Here is a 14794-nt window from a genome sequence, read left to right on the forward strand (position 1 = left end):
TTTATTTATTTATTTATTTATTTATTTATTTATTTATTTATTTATTTTTGAGGGAAGATCTTGCTCTGTCACCCAGGCTGGAGTGCAGTGGCATGATCTTGGCTCACTGCAGCCTGCACCTCCTGGACTCAAGTGATCCTCTTACCTCAGCCTCCCATGTAGTTGGGCCCACGGGCGCATGCCACCACGCCCAGCTAATTTTTCTATTTTTGGTAGAGACAGGGTTGTACCATGTTGCCCAGGCTGATCTCGAACTCCTTAGCTCAAGCGATCCACCCTCCTCAGCCTCTCAAAGTGCTGGGATTGCCAGTGTGCAACACTGTGCCCAACCTAGTTTCTTATCATGTGGTTATACTATTAATATCTTTTTAAACAATTCATGTGTGGTATATTAAGGGACATTTGTGTTGTTTGATTTTTGCTGTTAGAGTAGTACCATGATGACTATGAATTTTCATTGACCTTTGTTTACTTTTTCCATGGTTTCCCTAGGAAAAAGTCGTAAGAGTGGAGTGACTGGGCGGTAGGGTGTATGCATTGAAGGTTTTGATAGATCCAGCCAAACTGCTTCTAGAAAGGTGCCGCTCCTTTGCATTCCCACCTACGTAGGAGAGTGCCCGATTCTCTGCGAGCTGGGACGTTGTCCTAGTCATCTTTTCATACTTACATCCTTCCTGCCAGGCACAACCTGGCACAGAATCAGTGCCTGGTACCTAGTGAATGAGAAATTAGAGCTTGTGAAGAGGGCAAACAGCGGCCCATTGCCTTGAGTTAGGCTTGACTACTGTTGTTATTGAGGTTAAATTCACATGACATAAAACTGACCATTTTAAAGCTTGCAGTTTGATAACATTTAATACATTTACACTGTTATGCAACCATTATCTCTATCTAGTTCCAAAACGTTTCACCACCCCAGAAGGACACCCTGCACCCATTGTCTGTCTCCATGGGTTTGCCTATTCTGGCCATTTCATACGAGTGGACTCGTACACTCTGCACCTTTTGAACCTGGCTTCTTTGACTTAGCATCGTTTCCGAGGCTCATCCATGTCATATCATAGCATGTGTCAGTGCTTCATTCCCTTCTATGGCTCAAAAAGATTCCACTGTATGGATAGATTACATTTTGTTCTGTTTTGGAGAGGTTTGGGCTGAGCTCAGACCTGCCCTAGGCCTCTCTGGGAAGCCAGGGAGACCTCAGCAAGTGTCATCCCCGTTGTCCTGTTTTGCAGTATTCCTGTGCACACGATATTTGACAGCTGCCCCGAAGGGAACGGCATCAGGGCCATGGCCATGACCCATGACGCCAAGTATCTGGCAACCATCTCAGATGCTGAAGTCCAGGTAAAGGCCCTGGCCCTTTGGGTCAGCTTCAGCGAGCTGGCTGACCTGTCCAGCATGTCCCCGTGGGCAGCTCTGTTCAGGCTGCATGATGTTGGTGATGTTCTCAAAAGACCAGACTCCACAGCACAGAGTCCGGGCCTCTGTCCTTAGTTACTTGAAGTTTTGGGGTCACCACAAGAGGTGTAAGTTACTTTAGCAGACTTCAAAGAATTTCTCATGCCCCTCCCTCTGCTGTCACCTACAGAAGGTGTGCATCTGGAAGTGGACTTTGGCAGTGGAAACACCAGCATGCACTCTCGAACTCCCCAAAGAGTACGGTGTTCAGGTGAGTTCAATTGGAGCCTGTAAACTTCAACTAAAGATATATGGGTGCCAGGCCAGCCTGGGCGTGGTGACTCACACCTGTAATCCCAGAATTTTGGGAGGCTGAGGTGGGTTATCACTTGAGGTCAGGAGTTCAAGGCCAGCCTGGCCAACATGGTGAAGCCCGTCTGTACTAAAAATACAAAAATTCCCTGGGCATGGTGGCACATGCCTATAGTCCCAGCTACTTGGAAGGCTGAGGCATAAGAATTGTTTGCACCTGGGAGGCAGAGGTTGCAGTGAGCCAAGATTGTGCCACTGCACTCCAGCCTGGGTGACAAAGTAAGACTCCATCTCAAAAAAAACAAAAACAAAGTTCTACTGATGCCGGGCCAAAACCTACTTTTTGTTTCAGGGGAGTTGTGTTATGCTGCAGTAGAGTGTTTTTTTTTTTTTTTTTTTGAGACAAAGTTTTGCTCTTGGTGCCCAGGCTGGAGTCTGGAGAGCAGTGGCACAATCTCGGCTCAACACAACCTCTGCCTCGCTGGTTCAAGTGATTCTCCTGCCTCAGCCTCCCGAGTAGCTGGGATTACAGGCGTGCACCACCACGCCTGGCTGATTTTGTATTTTTTTAGTAGAGATGGGTTTTCTCCATGTTAGTCAGGCTGGTCTCGAACTCTCAACCTCAGGTGATCCGCTCACCTCGGCCTCCCAAAGTGTCGGGATTACAGGCGTGAGACACCGCACCCGGCCTCAGTAGAGCTTTTAAAACCCTTTCATTCCCTGATTCATTTTACTTGACTATAATAGCTAATATTTTTCAAGCACTTATGTTCCAGAGTCTGCTAAATTCTTTACTTACATTATCTCACATAATCCATGCAAACATGCTAGCAAAATAGATATTAATATCTGTGGAATACTACCATTAATTATTAAATACTTTGTCTAAAATCACCTACCCGGCAGTCTTTCTTATTCTATTAGTGTGCTTTTAACTGCTTCGAACCTTGTAAAACTAACTCTGAGGAGTATAGGGAAGTTATTATTATTGCTCCCAACTTACATGAGGTGACTTGCCACGGACACCCAGCAAGTTTCCATCAGGTCTCCTTATTTCCTGGGTCGCTGCTCCCTGCTGTTGTGACTTGTCTCATTCATCCTTGCATGCTTCATTTGTCATACATTTATCGAGTACCTGTTCTGTGCCAGGCACTGTGATAAGTACATGCCTGACTTGCAGGATCTAAATCCCAGAGGGTTTGGGTGACTAGACTCCCAGAGGGTTTGGGTGACTAGACTCAGCCAGGGAAATATGGTTATGCAGCCATATGTCCATCTTCTTTCCTTTCCCCCCAACATTCCTCTGGCCCCTAAAAAAATATTTCTTACCCCTTAAGGTTGTGCTAACACAGTAGCCACCAACCATATGTGGCTATTTAGGATGGGTTTTTCTATTGCTGCAAAAAACGCCATTGGGGTTTTGATAGCGATTTTGCATTGAATCTGTAGATCACTTTGGGTGGTGTCATCGTTTTCACAGCATCGTCTTCTGATCCATGAGCATGGGATGCCTTGCCGTTTATTTATGTCTTCTTTAATTTCTTTCAGGAATGTTTTGTAATTTCCAGAGCTCAAGTCTTCACCTCCTGGTTAAATTTATTCCTAAGGATTTTGTGTTTTTTTGATGCTATTTTAAATGGATTTATTTTCTTAATATCCTTTTTAGATGGTTCATTGCTAGTGTATAAAAAGATAGCTGATTTTTGTGTGTTGATTTTGTACCTTGCAACCTTGCTGAGTACACATGGTGATTTAAATTTAAAATTTTTTTTTTTTTTTTTGAGATGGAGTCTCGCTCTGTCGCTCAGGCTGGAGTGCAGTGGCCGGATCTCAGCTCACTGCAAGTTCCGCCTCCCAGGTTTACGCCCTTCTCCTGCCTCAGCCTCCTGAGTAGCTGGGACTACAGGCACCCGCCACCTCGCCCGCCTAGTTTTTTTGTATTTTTTAGTAGAGACGGGGTTTCACAGTGTTAGCCAGGATGGTCTCGATCTCCTGACCTCGTGATCCGCCCGTCTTGGCCTCCCAATGTGCTGGGATTACAGGCTTGAGCCACCGCGCCCGGCCTAAATTTAAAATTATTAAAACTCAAAAAAATCTTTTTTGAGACAGGGTCTCCCTGTTGTCCAGGCTGGAGTATAGTGGCGCAATCCCAGCTCACTGCAGCCTCTGCCTCCTGAGCTCAAGCAGTCCTCCTACCTCAGCCTCCTGAGTAGCTGGAACTACAGGTGCACACTATCATGCCCAGCTAATTTTTAAATTTTTTACAGAGACAGTTTTGCCATGTTGACCAGTGTGGTCTCCAACTCCTACGCTCAAGCCTACCTCAGCCTCCCAAAGTGTTGGGATTACAGGCGTGAGCCACCACACCTGGCCCTCTTCTTGCTATGCTTTCTTCTTGGGTATTGTCATCTATTCCCAAGGCTATTTACTTCCAAGACATATCCTGAAATCTTCCCTCTCCTCTCCACCTCTGTTGCCACCGTCCTAGTCCAGGCCACAGTCATCTCTACCTGCACCATGTGGCCCGCTGGTCTCTCTGCTCTCACTCTCTAACAATCTTCCCACAGCAGTCACACTGTTTTTTGTTTTGTTTTATCTTCTTTATTTTCTTATTTTTTTTTTTGAGATAGAATCTCACTCTGTCACCCAGGCTGGAGTGCAGTGGCGCAATCTCGGTTCCTACAACCTCTGCCTCCTGGGTTCAAGCAGATTCTCCTGCCTCAGCCTCTCAGGTAGCTGGGACTACAGGCACGTGCCACCATGCCCAGCTAATTTTTTGTATTTTTAGTAGAGACGGGGTTTCACCATGTTAGCCATAATGGTCTCGATCTCTTGACCTTGTGATCCGCCTGCCTTGGCCTCCCAAAGTGCTGGGATTATAGGCGTGAGCCACCGTGCCCAGCCAGAGAGTTATTTTTATTTTTTATTTTTTTTGAGACAGGGTCTCGCTCTGTCGCCCAGGCTGGAGTGCAGTGGCGCGATCTCGGCTCACTACAAGCTCCGCCTCCCGGGTTTATGCCATTCTCCTGCCTCAGCCTCCCGAGTAGCTGGGACTACAGGCGCCCGCCATCTCGCCCGGCTAGTTTTTTGTATTTTTAGTAGAGACGGGGTTTCACCATGTAGACCAGGATGGTCTCGATCTCCTGACCTCGTGATCCACCCGTCTCAGCCTCCCAAAGTGCTGGGATTACAGGCTTGAGCCACTGTGCCCGGCCAAGAGTTATTTTTAAATAATTAAAATATTACATCATTCCTGTACTTAAAATCCTTCAGTAACTTCTCGTTGTCCTCAGATTAACATTAAAATTCCATGACATGTGGCCTTCAAGGTGTGATCTGATTCCTCCATCCATCTCCTAATGTCCACTATCCTGATTATTGTTCATCAGTTTGCTTTTTCTAGAATTTCATGTATAATAAATAGACTCCATTTACAGAGAGCTTTGGTTTCTTTCACTCAGTTTTGTTGTTGCACGTATCAGTAATGTATTCCTTTTTATTGTTGAATAGTAGCGCATTGAATAGGTATGTAACCTTATTAATTCACTGTTAATGGACATTGGGTTGTTTCCTGGTTGTGGCTATTAAAAATAAAGCTGTTGTGAATGTTCATGGACAAGTCTTTATTTTTGAAGGAGATTTTCCTTTGGTATAGAATTCTAGAGTGGTAGTATTTTCTTTTAGCACTTCATATCTTCAAGGATGTGATTCTGTTGTCTTCTGGTTTCTACTGTTTCTGTTGAAAAGTCAGCTGTCAATCCCTGTTTTGAATGTTGTGTGTCTCTCTCTTTGGCCCCCAGCTGTTTTTACAGATTTTTCCCTTGGTTTTCAGCAGGATTTCTTTGTTCTTGTTGTTATGTTCTGTTTTTGAGACAGGGTCTCATTCCATCACCTAGGCTGAAGTGCAGTGGCACAGTCACCACTCATTGCAGCCTGGACCTCTTAGGCTCAAGTGATTCTCCCACCTCAGCCTCCCAGGTAGCACCACTACACCTGGCTAATTTTTTTTCTTTTTTTGTAGAGATAGGGTCTTGCTGTGTTGCCCAGGCTGGTCCCAAACTCCTGGGCTCAAGTGACCTTCCCACCTCAGTCTCCCAAGGTGCGGGGATTATAGGTGTGAGCCACTGCTGCACCAACCCCAGCAGCTTTTCAGTGATGTGTCTATGTGGATGTGGGTATGTTGTTGATTTTTGTAAAGTTTATCCTTTAAGATTTCTTGAACCTGGGATGTTATATCTCTTCTCAGTTTTGGAAAATTCTCAACCATTACCTCTTTACACATTTCTTCTGCCACATTCTTTCTTTATTCTCCTTCTGGGGCTCCAATTACATATATGTTAGACCTTTTCTGGTCTTGTCCCACTGGTCTTTTATTTTCTTTTCTGTATTTTCTATCCTTTCATCTGTTTCTGCTTCAGTCGGGATGTTTTCTACTATAATTTGTCTTCCTTTCCTGCTCACTTGTTCTTTCTTTGGCTATATCTAAATTTTTGTTAAACTGTCTATTGAGCATTTTAAATCATTTTTTTCAGGTCTAGAGCTTCCATTTGATTCCTTTTTTAAGTAGAGCTATCTGCTGAGATTCCCTATCTTGTCCTCTACTTTCCTGCATGTTAATCCAGTGATTGTCAGGTCTGTGTCTAACAACCCCAATACTCGGATCTCCTGTGGCTTCTTTCTGCCGATTGCTGTTTCCCCTTGGTTTTCAGTCATTTGGATGGGTCTTTTTTCTTTTCTTTTCTTTTCTTTTCTTTTTTGAGATGGGGTCTTGCTCTGTTGCCCAGGCTGGTCTTGAACTCCTGGCCTCAAGCGATCCTCCTGCCTCAGCCTTGCAAAGTGCTGGGATTCCAGGCATATACCACAGTGTCTGACTTGGAGGTATCTCTTTAATATGCCTTGCTATTTTTTACTGAATGCCTGATGTTGTGTTTTTTAAAGTGTAGAAATAAATTTGAGGCTTGAGATGACTTCCTCCAAAGAAGACTGACTTTTGCTTCTTAAAGGCACTTAGCAGAGTGTTTCAGCTTAATCAGAGCTTGAGGTGGTTTGAGGCTGATTTTCAGGCTTTGTGAAGTCTGCTTCATGCACTTGCTTTTGCCAATTCCTTACCCTGCCCGGGCTTTTGTGCTGTTCTGATATGAATTCTCAAACACTGGCATTGGTAGTTTACACTCCTGTGGTATGTAACATTCATAAAATGTTTGGAAAATGATAGGTAAGGAATAGGCGTGGAGACGGGGTGGAAATGGTAGAAATGGAACTTAAAAAGCTTTTCTCCAGCCTGTCCCTCAGTGCTGTCTCCTGTAGCCCTTCACTCCAGGCTGTAGCCACCCACCTCCCATGCACATTTCAAACACATACCCCGTGGCTCCCCAGGAAGAGCTTGCTTTGTTGTTCTTGCTGTGACTGTTTCGTTTGAGTGTTTCAAGTTTCCCTCACTTCCATAGTTTCTGCAGGGTTGATTTTTGGGAAGGGAGCCAGCAGCCCATGCTATTCACCATCTTGGCAGGAATTAGAATCCCCTTCCAATATCTTGCATTCATTCCAAGATACTGTGTGGCCCTGTCAAATTTAGAAATGTATATGCAGCAGTCTTTAAAAGGATACAGAATAAAGGTTATTGGTGAATACCGGTTTACTTTTGCTTGTTCCAATTTATTTTATTATTATTGTTGTTATTATTTTAAATTGATCACTGTCAGAAAAGCTTGTTACAGCCAGGTGCAGTGGCCCACACCTGTAATCCCAGCACTTTGGGAGGCTTAGGTGGGTGGATCGCTTGAGGTAGGGTTCGAGACCAACCTGGGCAACATGGTGAAACCCCGTCTCTACTAAAAATATAAAAATTAGCTGGGCATGGTGGCACATGCCTGTAGTCTCAACTACTCGGGAAGCTGAGGCAGCAGAATTGCTTGAACCCAGGAGGCAGAGTCTGCAGTGAGCTGAGATGGCGCCACTACACTCCAATCTAGGTGACAGAGCAAGACTCTGGCTCAAAAAAAAAAAAGAAAAGCTTGTTCCAATTTATGGATGATGAAATTTAATAGATCAGACTGGAAAGGGAACACATTTGACACTATTTATTTTAATCACCAGTATTTAAATGATATTCCTATTTTTTTACCAAATGCTGTATCTTTTCTGTTTTATATTCCTAGTGTGTGTGTGCGCGCGTGTGTGTGTGTTTTGAGAGGGAGTTTCGCTCTTGTTGCTCAGGCTAGAGTGCTGCAGTGGTGCGACCTCTGCTCACCACAACCTCCACCTCGTGGGTTCAAGCGATTCTCCTGCCTCAGCCTTCCGAGTAGCTGGGATTGCAGGCATGCGCCACCACGCCTGGCTAATTTTGTATTTTCAGTAGAGATGGGGTTTCTCCATGTTGGTCAGGCTGGTCACAAACTCCCGACCTCAGGTGATCTGCCCGCCTCGACCTCCCAAACTGTTGGGATTACAGGAGTGAGCCACCGCGCCCGGCCCCTACTCATTTGTTTTAATTAAAATTATTATTTAATTTTAACATTCAGCTTAACCAGAAACAGAAAATTTATCATTAATGTATTTTCATACTTTATATTTCAGAACTACCTTACTTTTAACCCAACAAATAATAAAGAATTAGTGAGCAATAGTAAAACACAGGCAATATATTATGCATGGGTAAGTAGAAATATTTTGATTTGTCTTAAATGTGGGTAGAAGTATGTGTTCATTCTTTGAGTACAAATGTTTCAGTAATGTAACAATATAGTATCTCTACTTTAGGAAGCAATGAATATATATTAAAATGTTTTTATTTAATTATAGTGTTTAGTCCCATTTGAAATTAGCATATTAAATCAGAAGCAAATAATTCAATTTTATTTATTAAATTTTGTTAAAGCAATAAGGCAAATGTTTATTTGAATTTATTTAACAAGACTAAAATACAAGTTTTGTGGGTTTTTGGAGACAAGGTCTCACTATGTTGCCCAGGCTGCCTCAGACTCCTGGGCTCAAGTGATCTTCCCATTTTATCTTCTCAAATAACTGGGATTAGAGGGGTGAGCCAGCCATACCTGGCTCTAAAATACAGATTTTTTTGAGACCTTGGTCTTTTTTCCCTTTTAGAAAGGAATTAGCAAGCAGATTAGTGATACATATACTGACACAGGGCGAAATCATAAGAATAAAAAACATTGAGGCTGAGTACAATGGCTTATGACTGTATTTCCAGCACCATGGGAGGCCAAGGCAGGAGGATCACTTGAGGCCAGGAGTTTAAGATTAGCCTGGGCAACATAACAAGACCTCATCCCTACAAAAAATTATTTTAAAAAAATTAACAGCACATGGTGATGCATGCCTGTAGTTCCAGCTGCTCAAGAGGCTGAGGCTGAAGGATTGCTTGAGGCTGCAGTGAGCTGTGATGGTGATGGTGCCACTGCACTCCAGCCTGGGCAACAGAGTGAGACTCTGTCTCAACAAAACAAAACACAACAAAACAAAAAACGTTCCAAGTTAAACATGGAATAGCTATGTAACTCAGCAATTCCAAGGTAAGATGTAAAAGAATTGAAAAGAAGCATTCGAACAAATACTTCTACACAAATGTTCACAGCAGCAGCAGCACTATATGGTTATTTGTAATAACCAAAAGGTAGAAACAGCCAAATGTTCATCTACTGATGATTAGGTAAACAAAATGTGGCCTGTCCATACAATGGAATGTTATTGTATGAAGTACTGATACATGCTGTGACATGAATCAGCCTTGAAGGCATGATGCTAAATGAAAGACCCCAGACATGAAAGTCACATGTTGTATGATGCCATTTCTATGGAATGTCCAGCATAGGCAAGTCCACAGATACAGAGGAAACTGGTGGTTTTCAAGTCCTGGGGAGTGACGGAGTGGCTGCTTAATGGGTAGGAGATTTCCTTTTGGGGTTATGAAAATGTCCTGGATCTAGATGGTTGCTCAGCATTGTGACTGTATGAAACACTACTGAATTGTACACTTTATGATTAATTGTACACATTATGATTAATTTTATGTTAAGTGACACTTTAATGTGGTTATGATTAATTTTATGTTAAGTGAATTTTACCTCAATAAAAAATTGTAAAGCAAAACCAAAACACATTGAACACTGATTGTCAGTGATAGTCATTATTTAAGGTATTTATTATATCTTTATTTTATTTTATTTTTGAGATGGGGTCTCACTCTGTCACCCAGGCTGCAGTGCAGTGGTGCGATCTCAGCTCATTGCAACCCCGGCCTCTCAGGTTCAAGCAATTCTCCTGTCTCAGCCTCCCGAGTAGCTGAGGTTACAGGAACCTGCCACCACGCCTGGCTAATTTTTGTATTTTTAGTAGAGATGGGGTTTCTCCGTGTTGGCCAGGCTGGTCTCAAACTCCTGACCTCAAGTGATCCGCCCACCTTGGCCTCCCAAAGTCCTGGGATTATAGGCGTGAGCCACCATGCCCAGCCAATTGTGACTTTACTTAGTTCTTACTACAAATTTGAATTATCTGTTAATAAGGCTTTAAAACTTAAATACCTTAAGGTCGGCTGCAGTGGCTCATGCCTGTAATCTCAACACTTTGGGAGGCTGAGGAGGGCGGATCACCTGAGGTCAGGAGTTCGAGACCAGCCTGGCCAACATGGCAAAACCCCATCTCTACTAAAAAAAAAAAAAATAAAAAAGATAGATTATCTGGTCATGGTAGTGCGCTCCTGTAACCTCAGCTACTCAGGAGGCTGAGGCAGGAGAATTGCTTGAACCTGGGAGGCGGAGTTTGCAGTGAGCTGAGATCGCACCACCGCACACCAGGCTGGGCGATAGATGTGTTTCTGTTTAAAGACACCTTATTTAATATATAACTCCATCTCAAAAAAAAAAAAGTCATAATCATTTGTGGTATTTTTTATATTTTTTATGTATTTGCTTTTCTTTCAGAATGTTTTTAGATATTTCCCAAGGCAGCAAGTTCTCTCACCTGTAGAAAATGCACATTTCTGACCTTGTTTAGATGTATTTGTTTTGGTTTTATTATTAATATAGTTTCCTTTGGAAACTGAGTCTTTTTGAGTAGTGATTATTTTTTCCTCTTATCAGTATGAAGAGAGGGATACACTGGCTCACAGTGCCCCACTTTTAACAGAAAAAGTGAGTATGCCTGTTGCATTTTTGTCCTTCAGATTTTGTGGGAATAAATATGTATGTGCAAGCTTAGCTGCTTCGGGCTACTCTTTGTACATCTTGACATTAAGCTACTGGGAAATAATCGGAAAAATTTTACTTGGGTCCCATATACATATTGAATTGTCGGTTGAAAATAATGGAAGTATTGTTAAAAATAAAATGTTATAAAAAGAGTTACTGCTGTGAGAAAATATAAAAAAGTGATGGCTTTTAGAAAGTGTATGTGCATACTGACAAGGAAGGAAAGTTGCGGGGTGCAGTGGCTCTCATCTGTAATCCCAGCACTTTGGGAGACCCAGGTAGGAGGATCATTTGAGCTCAGGAGTTTGAGACCAGCCTGGGCAACACAGGCTAGACTTTGTTTCTACTAAAAAAAAAAAATTAAAAAAATTAAAAATTACCAGCCCGGGTGGTATGAGTCTGTAGTCCCAGCTACTCGGAAGACTGAGGTGGGAGGATCACTTGAGCCCTTGAGCCCAGGTGATCGAGGCTGCAGTGAGCTGTGTTTGTGCCACCGCATTCCAGCCTGGGCAACAGAGTGAGACCCTGTATTTAAAAAAAGAAAAATAATAAGCAGAGTTTTTGAACGTGAGTGGATCCCTTATAAAGCTGCTCAGTTTCAGAATAATACACGATATTAGGTATTTAGATGTTTAAGAGCCAATAAGAGGGAGGTGAACCAGATGTTGAGAAAACTTTTTTTTTTTTTTTTTTTTTTGAGACGAAGTCTAGCTCTGTCCCCCTGGCTGGAGTGCAGTGGCGCAATCTTGGCTCACTGCAAGCTCTGCCTCCCAGGTTCACGCCATTCTCCTGCCTCAGCCTCCCGAATAGCTGGGACTACAGGCGCCCGCCACCGCGCCTGGCTAGTTTTTTGTATTTTTAGTAGAGACGGGGTTTCACCGTGGTCTCGATCTCCTGACCTTGTGATCCACCCGCCTCGGCCTCCCAAAGTGCTGGGATTACAGGCGTGAGCCACCGCGCCCCACGGAGAAAACATTTTATCTTGCTTGCTTACTGCAAGCTCTTGTGTCTGAGGTGGAACTTGAGTCATCTCCTGCAGCATATTCTGCATTTGCTGCCCATGTAACCTGCGCTCAGGGAGCACCTGATGATGAGTTTCCTGCATACTTGCTTCTCTCTTAGTATGATTTGTAGACATTTATTTATTTATTTTATTTTATTTTTTTTGAGACGGAGCCTCGCTCTGTGGCCCGGGCTGGAGTGCAGGGGCCGGATCTCAGCTCACTGCAAGCTCCGCCTCCCAGGTTCACGCCATTCTCCTGCTTCAGCCTCCTGAGCAGCTGGGACTACAGGTGCCCGCCACCTCGCCCGGCTAGTTTTTTGTATTTTTTAGTAGAGATGGGGTTTCACCATGTTAGCCAGGATGGTCTCGATCTCCTGACCTCGTGATCCACCCGCCTCGACCTCCCAAAGTGCTGGGATTACAGGCTTGAGCCACCGCTCCCGGCCTAGAAATTTATTTCTTAAGAGGGCATGCCAAAAGACAAAAACAAAAAATAAAAAGTTGAGACAAATGGGCACAAGGAGATTATTCTGTCTGCAGACTTGTTTTTCATAAATGAAAGTACTAAAAAATGCTGTCAATTCTCGTTGTTGGTAGTTATGTTCTATAAAGTCTCTGCAAACACCAAATTAGCAGATACTAAATTATTGCTCTTAAGGGAAATATAGGGTAGGTTTCTTTGAGCCTCTGGTCACATTTTCACCAACTAACTGATCAATACATAACCTTGTTTTATGTGTATTCATGTTTAAAGACATTTTATTTAATATATAACATTGATTCGTTAACATTGAGCTCATGGCCAACAGCACTATAACTCATGACTTGAACAAAACTCATCTAACCCACGTATTTTCTCCATAAGGCACATCATAGCATTCTTTTGCTTAGGAACACTAGACAGCACTTTAGCACTATGTTTGGGGGTCAATTTAAATTCTAAAATCACCAAGAAAAAGCACTCAAAAATGCAAACAACATGGCACTAAATAGACCATGAAAAGGACACTTGTTTATAGTCAGAGCTCAGACAAGAAGGCAGAGCATTGCCCTGCTTGCCCTCAACTGGAAATGTGCATGTTGAATGAGTAAAATTATTTGTCACACTGCACATGCACTTCGGCAAATGACCGTGAGAGTGCTGCAAGTATTGATTTTTGGATTACAAATCAATTCTTACAAGTAGGTGAATTTGCAAATACAGAATCCACAAATAATGAGCCATTTGAAATGATAAAAATGTGTTGAAACAGTGCTGCTCTTAGAAAGAACTTGGTACTCTTGTTTGACTAATTATTATTTTACTATTCCTCTTGTGTTCAAATCAGAAGAGGTAAACCTTCGTATCTTCTCTGTATTATTAGAGAATTGGACAGCATAGAGAATAGGGCATTTCTATGTACAGTGCTTAAATATTTTCTACTGATGGGAAAATACCTTATGATCAAAGGAGACTGGGAGAATTATTTTACGCTATTTTATAACCAGAGCATGCTTTGACTCACAACAGGCATTAGCTTCTTTACCAGTCTCTGAAACCTCCATAAGAGAAGTTTAACAGGTATAAACAGTGAATAACCACTCTCTCATTTGCTTTAAACAAACAATGTATTGAACAGAGTACATAACCCTTCACTTGCTCTTAGCAAACCTCCAGAGGTTCAGAACTGCCTGGACCATGGCAATCCACGGGAGACGGTTTTAGTGATTATTTTCTTTTTCTTTCTCTTTTTCTCACTATATTTCAGCATAACATTATAAAATATCGTGTTGATAAATGCTTTGTTTTATACTTATTGCCAACAGTAACTATAACATTTCTTTTGAAACACAGACCTTCAACAAACTTGTGGGAAAGTTTAGCCAGTCCATCTTTCACTTGAATTTAACACAAATGCTCTCAGCAACAATGGAAGGGAAGCTGGTTGTCTGGGACATACACCGCCCACCCTCATCTGCCTCCACCTTTTTGGGCTTTCCCTATATCAAGCCTTGTAAATTGGTTCATTTGCAGAAAGAGGGCATCACCGTGCTTACTACAATTGATAGGTAATTTTAACTTAATTAAAAGGTAGCTATGGATGATTATAAAAATATTTAAAAATTGTTATGGGAGGTTGGGCATAGTGGCTTACACCTCTAATTTCAGTTCTTTGGGAGGCTAAGGTGGGAGGATCACATGAGGCCAGAAGTTCGAGACCAGCCTGGGCAATACAGTGAGACCCTATCTCTACCAAAAAACAAAAAAGAGAGAGAGATGGGAGGATTGCTTGAGCCCAGGAGTTTGAGGCTGCAATGAGCTCTCATTGCCACTGCACTCCAAACTGGGTGTCAGAGTGAGACTCTCCTGTCTTGAAAAACAAAACAAAACAAAACCTCTTTTGGATGTATATGCATATTTTGTATATGCATAGAGTATTCTGGGGAGAGTCATAATGAACTGGGAAGATTGGTTGCCTCTGAGGAAAAGAACTGAGAACTAAGATCAGGGATCGGGGGTGGATTTACTTCTTTTTATAGTTCCATTTATACTAATTGGATTTTTTAAAAAATCATGAGCATGCATTATGTTAAAAAAAATCCCTTTGTGTTGATGAAACAAAAAGGAACTAGATTTTTTCTTCTGTGCTAATTGGATGGATTTTGCATGCAACATTTTACATGCATTAAATGTAAGAAAATAATTTGAATAGCTATATTGTTTTTGTCTGATTACAAAATAACATTTACAGTTTGGAGCGGTGGCTCATGCCTGTAATCCCAGCACTTTGGGAGGCCGAGGCGGGTGGTCTCAGGAGTTTGAGACCAGCCTAGCCAACATGGTGAAACCCTGTCTCTACTAAAAATATAAAAATTAACCAGGTGTAGCGGC

The 14794-nt window shown here is 42.5% G+C and overlaps 1 protein-coding gene across 3 annotated transcripts in view; it reads left to right on the forward strand.

The window, feature by feature from the left end:
- WDR66 (WD repeat domain 66) overlaps nt 1-14794 on the forward strand; it is an 82123-nt gene that overhangs the window by 24498 nt on the left and 42831 nt on the right. For all 3 annotated transcript variants that reach the window (XM_023205274.2, XM_023205282.2, XM_023205290.2), the window contains 5 exons: nt 1236-1347; nt 1592-1672; nt 8290-8367; nt 10812-10862; nt 13757-13971. In XM_023205274.2, coding sequence (XP_023061042.2) covers nt 1236-1347; nt 1592-1672; nt 8290-8367; nt 10812-10862; nt 13757-13971 — 537 coding nt within the window. The remainder of the gene's footprint in view (nt 1-1235; nt 1348-1591; nt 1673-8289; nt 8368-10811; nt 10863-13756; nt 13972-14794) is intronic.

This window comes from Piliocolobus tephrosceles, chromosome 10, assembly GCF_002776525.5.
Source record: "Piliocolobus tephrosceles isolate RC106 chromosome 10, ASM277652v3, whole genome shotgun sequence".
NCBI classification, from domain to species: Eukaryota; Metazoa; Chordata; class Mammalia; order Primates; family Cercopithecidae; genus Piliocolobus; species Piliocolobus tephrosceles.